This window comes from Lotus japonicus, chromosome 3, assembly GCF_012489685.1.
Source record: "Lotus japonicus ecotype B-129 chromosome 3, LjGifu_v1.2".
In the NCBI taxonomy this organism is placed as follows: domain Eukaryota; kingdom Viridiplantae; phylum Streptophyta; class Magnoliopsida; order Fabales; family Fabaceae; genus Lotus; species Lotus japonicus.
The window spans coordinates 35954983-35956961 of record NC_080043.1 but is presented as its reverse complement, the minus strand read 5'-3'; the positions used below and the strand labels follow the sequence as shown (position 1 = coordinate 35956961).

The 1979-nt window shown below is 35.7% G+C and overlaps 1 protein-coding gene across 1 annotated transcript; it reads left to right on the top strand.

Annotated features, from left to right (window-relative positions):
• Positions 1-209: 209 nt before the first annotated feature.
• Positions 210-1692, top strand: LOC130748547 (probable methyltransferase PMT2). Its single transcript, XM_057601771.1, has 2 exons — positions 210-504; positions 1017-1692. Exons 1-2 carry the CDS (start codon positions 446-448, stop codon positions 1660-1662), a joined length of 705 nt encoding a protein of 234 aa, XP_057457754.1. The 5' UTR covers positions 210-445; the 3' UTR covers positions 1663-1692.
• The last annotated feature ends 287 nt before the right edge of the window (positions 1693-1979 follow it).

Sequence of the window (1979 nt, the reverse complement as noted above, 5' to 3'; positions counted from 1 at the left end):
CTACCCCAGACAGCTAATTTTGTTTTTTTTCACCCATTTTTTCCAATTAATAATTTTATTTACGCCATTCAGAAAAAAAAGCAAGATAAGGGAAAGATAAATATGGAAAATTAATGTGAAAATGAAGTGGGAGTATGAATTTATTGTACCTCATTAAAGAATGATACTTTGTCTTCATAATTATATTTGCTCCTTTTATAAACATGTTTCCTGGTCAGATGGTGGCGGATGTTATAATCCCATAGAAACCCACAAAGGCCCCTGTTCTTCATCTTGATGCTCAGGGACGAGAAATAGATGAACATGGAAATGTCGTTAATGTAACTAAACCAAGCAACCTTAGCACATTGAAGGTCAACGTTAACAAACAGAAGAAAGATGCATTTCAAATACTGAAACCTGTATTAGATGTCGATCCTGAATCTAATCTCATTTTGATCCAAGGATGGGGGTCAACAAGACAAAGCTCCTGCGGTCCAAAAGGAATAATTTCCTGTTTAAGAGGTTATGCCGTTATGGCTTTATGTTCTTTCCTTTCTATTGCTTGTGATGATGACTTTAATCAGAAGAAGATACAAAGTTATAAACTGGAATAGCTCGATGTTATAAAAAAAACATGTTGAACATGTTGGGGTAGAAATATTATCATGTATGAACAATGTGAATTTTTATCCCATTAGATAAGTACTTAGTTGAGCTGCTTAAGATATTGGTTTGTTGATCCACTTGACTATATGCCTTCATTATGCCTGTGTGAATATCCAGATTCCAGCATGGAGGCTAATTGTATTATGATTGGCAAAGTATAACACCAATGTTACAAGCTTCCCCAATTTATTTAAAAAAAAAACGTATATTGTCTACTTAATCAAATTTGCTTGGAGTTTAATTTGTTTATTGGAACTTGCAAGTTGTTAATTTATTCAGTGAAAGCAGTTTTCTTGTTTTGACTTCAATTTTTTTTGTTATGGATCTTGAGTGGTTGGCAAATACTGAATCGGATTGGCCCTTTTCAGGTTTTTGATGGCAAAGCCAAGTTCAGCTGATAGTAGGACTAGAAGCTCTGTGCAGATCTTTATAGTAGTTGGTTTATGTTGTTTCTTCTATATATTGGGTGCATGGCAGAGAAGTGGTTTTGGAAAGGGAGATAGTGTAGACTTGGAGATTACCAAGAAAGGTGCAGACTATAATATAGTTCCGAATTTAAGTTTTGACTCTCACCATGCTGGTGAAGTTAGCAAAATTGATGAGGTTGATACAAGACCTAAGGTATTTGAACCTTGCACTGCTCGTTATACTGATTACACTCCCTGCCAAGATCAGCAGCGTGCCATGAACTTTCCTAGAGGAAACATGGTTTATCGAGAGAGGCACTGTCCCCGTGAGAAAGAGAAGTTACATTGTTTGATCCCAGCACCCAAATGGTATGTGACTCCATTTCCATGGCCTAAGAGTCGTGATTATGATCTGTATGCAAACACACCCTACAAGAGTCTTACAGTTGAGAAAGCTATTCATAACTGGATCCAATATGAGGGAAATGTGTTTAGATTCCCCGGTACTTATGGTTTGCAATATGTTTTTATGGTCTTGCAATTTAATTCTTCCATTGCAATGTTAGTTTGGATATGTTCAGACTGGATAGTCTTTGTTTTTTATTGATCAATTTCAATTGATTATGTTGCTGAGTTATTTGCATCTGTTTGTGTAGAAAATCATTTTGTGCATTAGTGGCGGTTTTAAACCCCCAATTTCATGCGTTACAGCCGCCAAAAATTGCAAATATGATCTAAATAGAAACTTGTGGAGTTTGGTGATGGCGCTTAATATTAAAAAAGTAAGCCAAGAAAGAATCGAACCACGGACCCCTAAAACACATACATTTCTAACAACCACAAAGCTAGCAACAATTTTAGTAATTAATTGTCAAAAAATATAATTAATTGCGTGCATGACTAACTAGGACTCATGTTGGACCA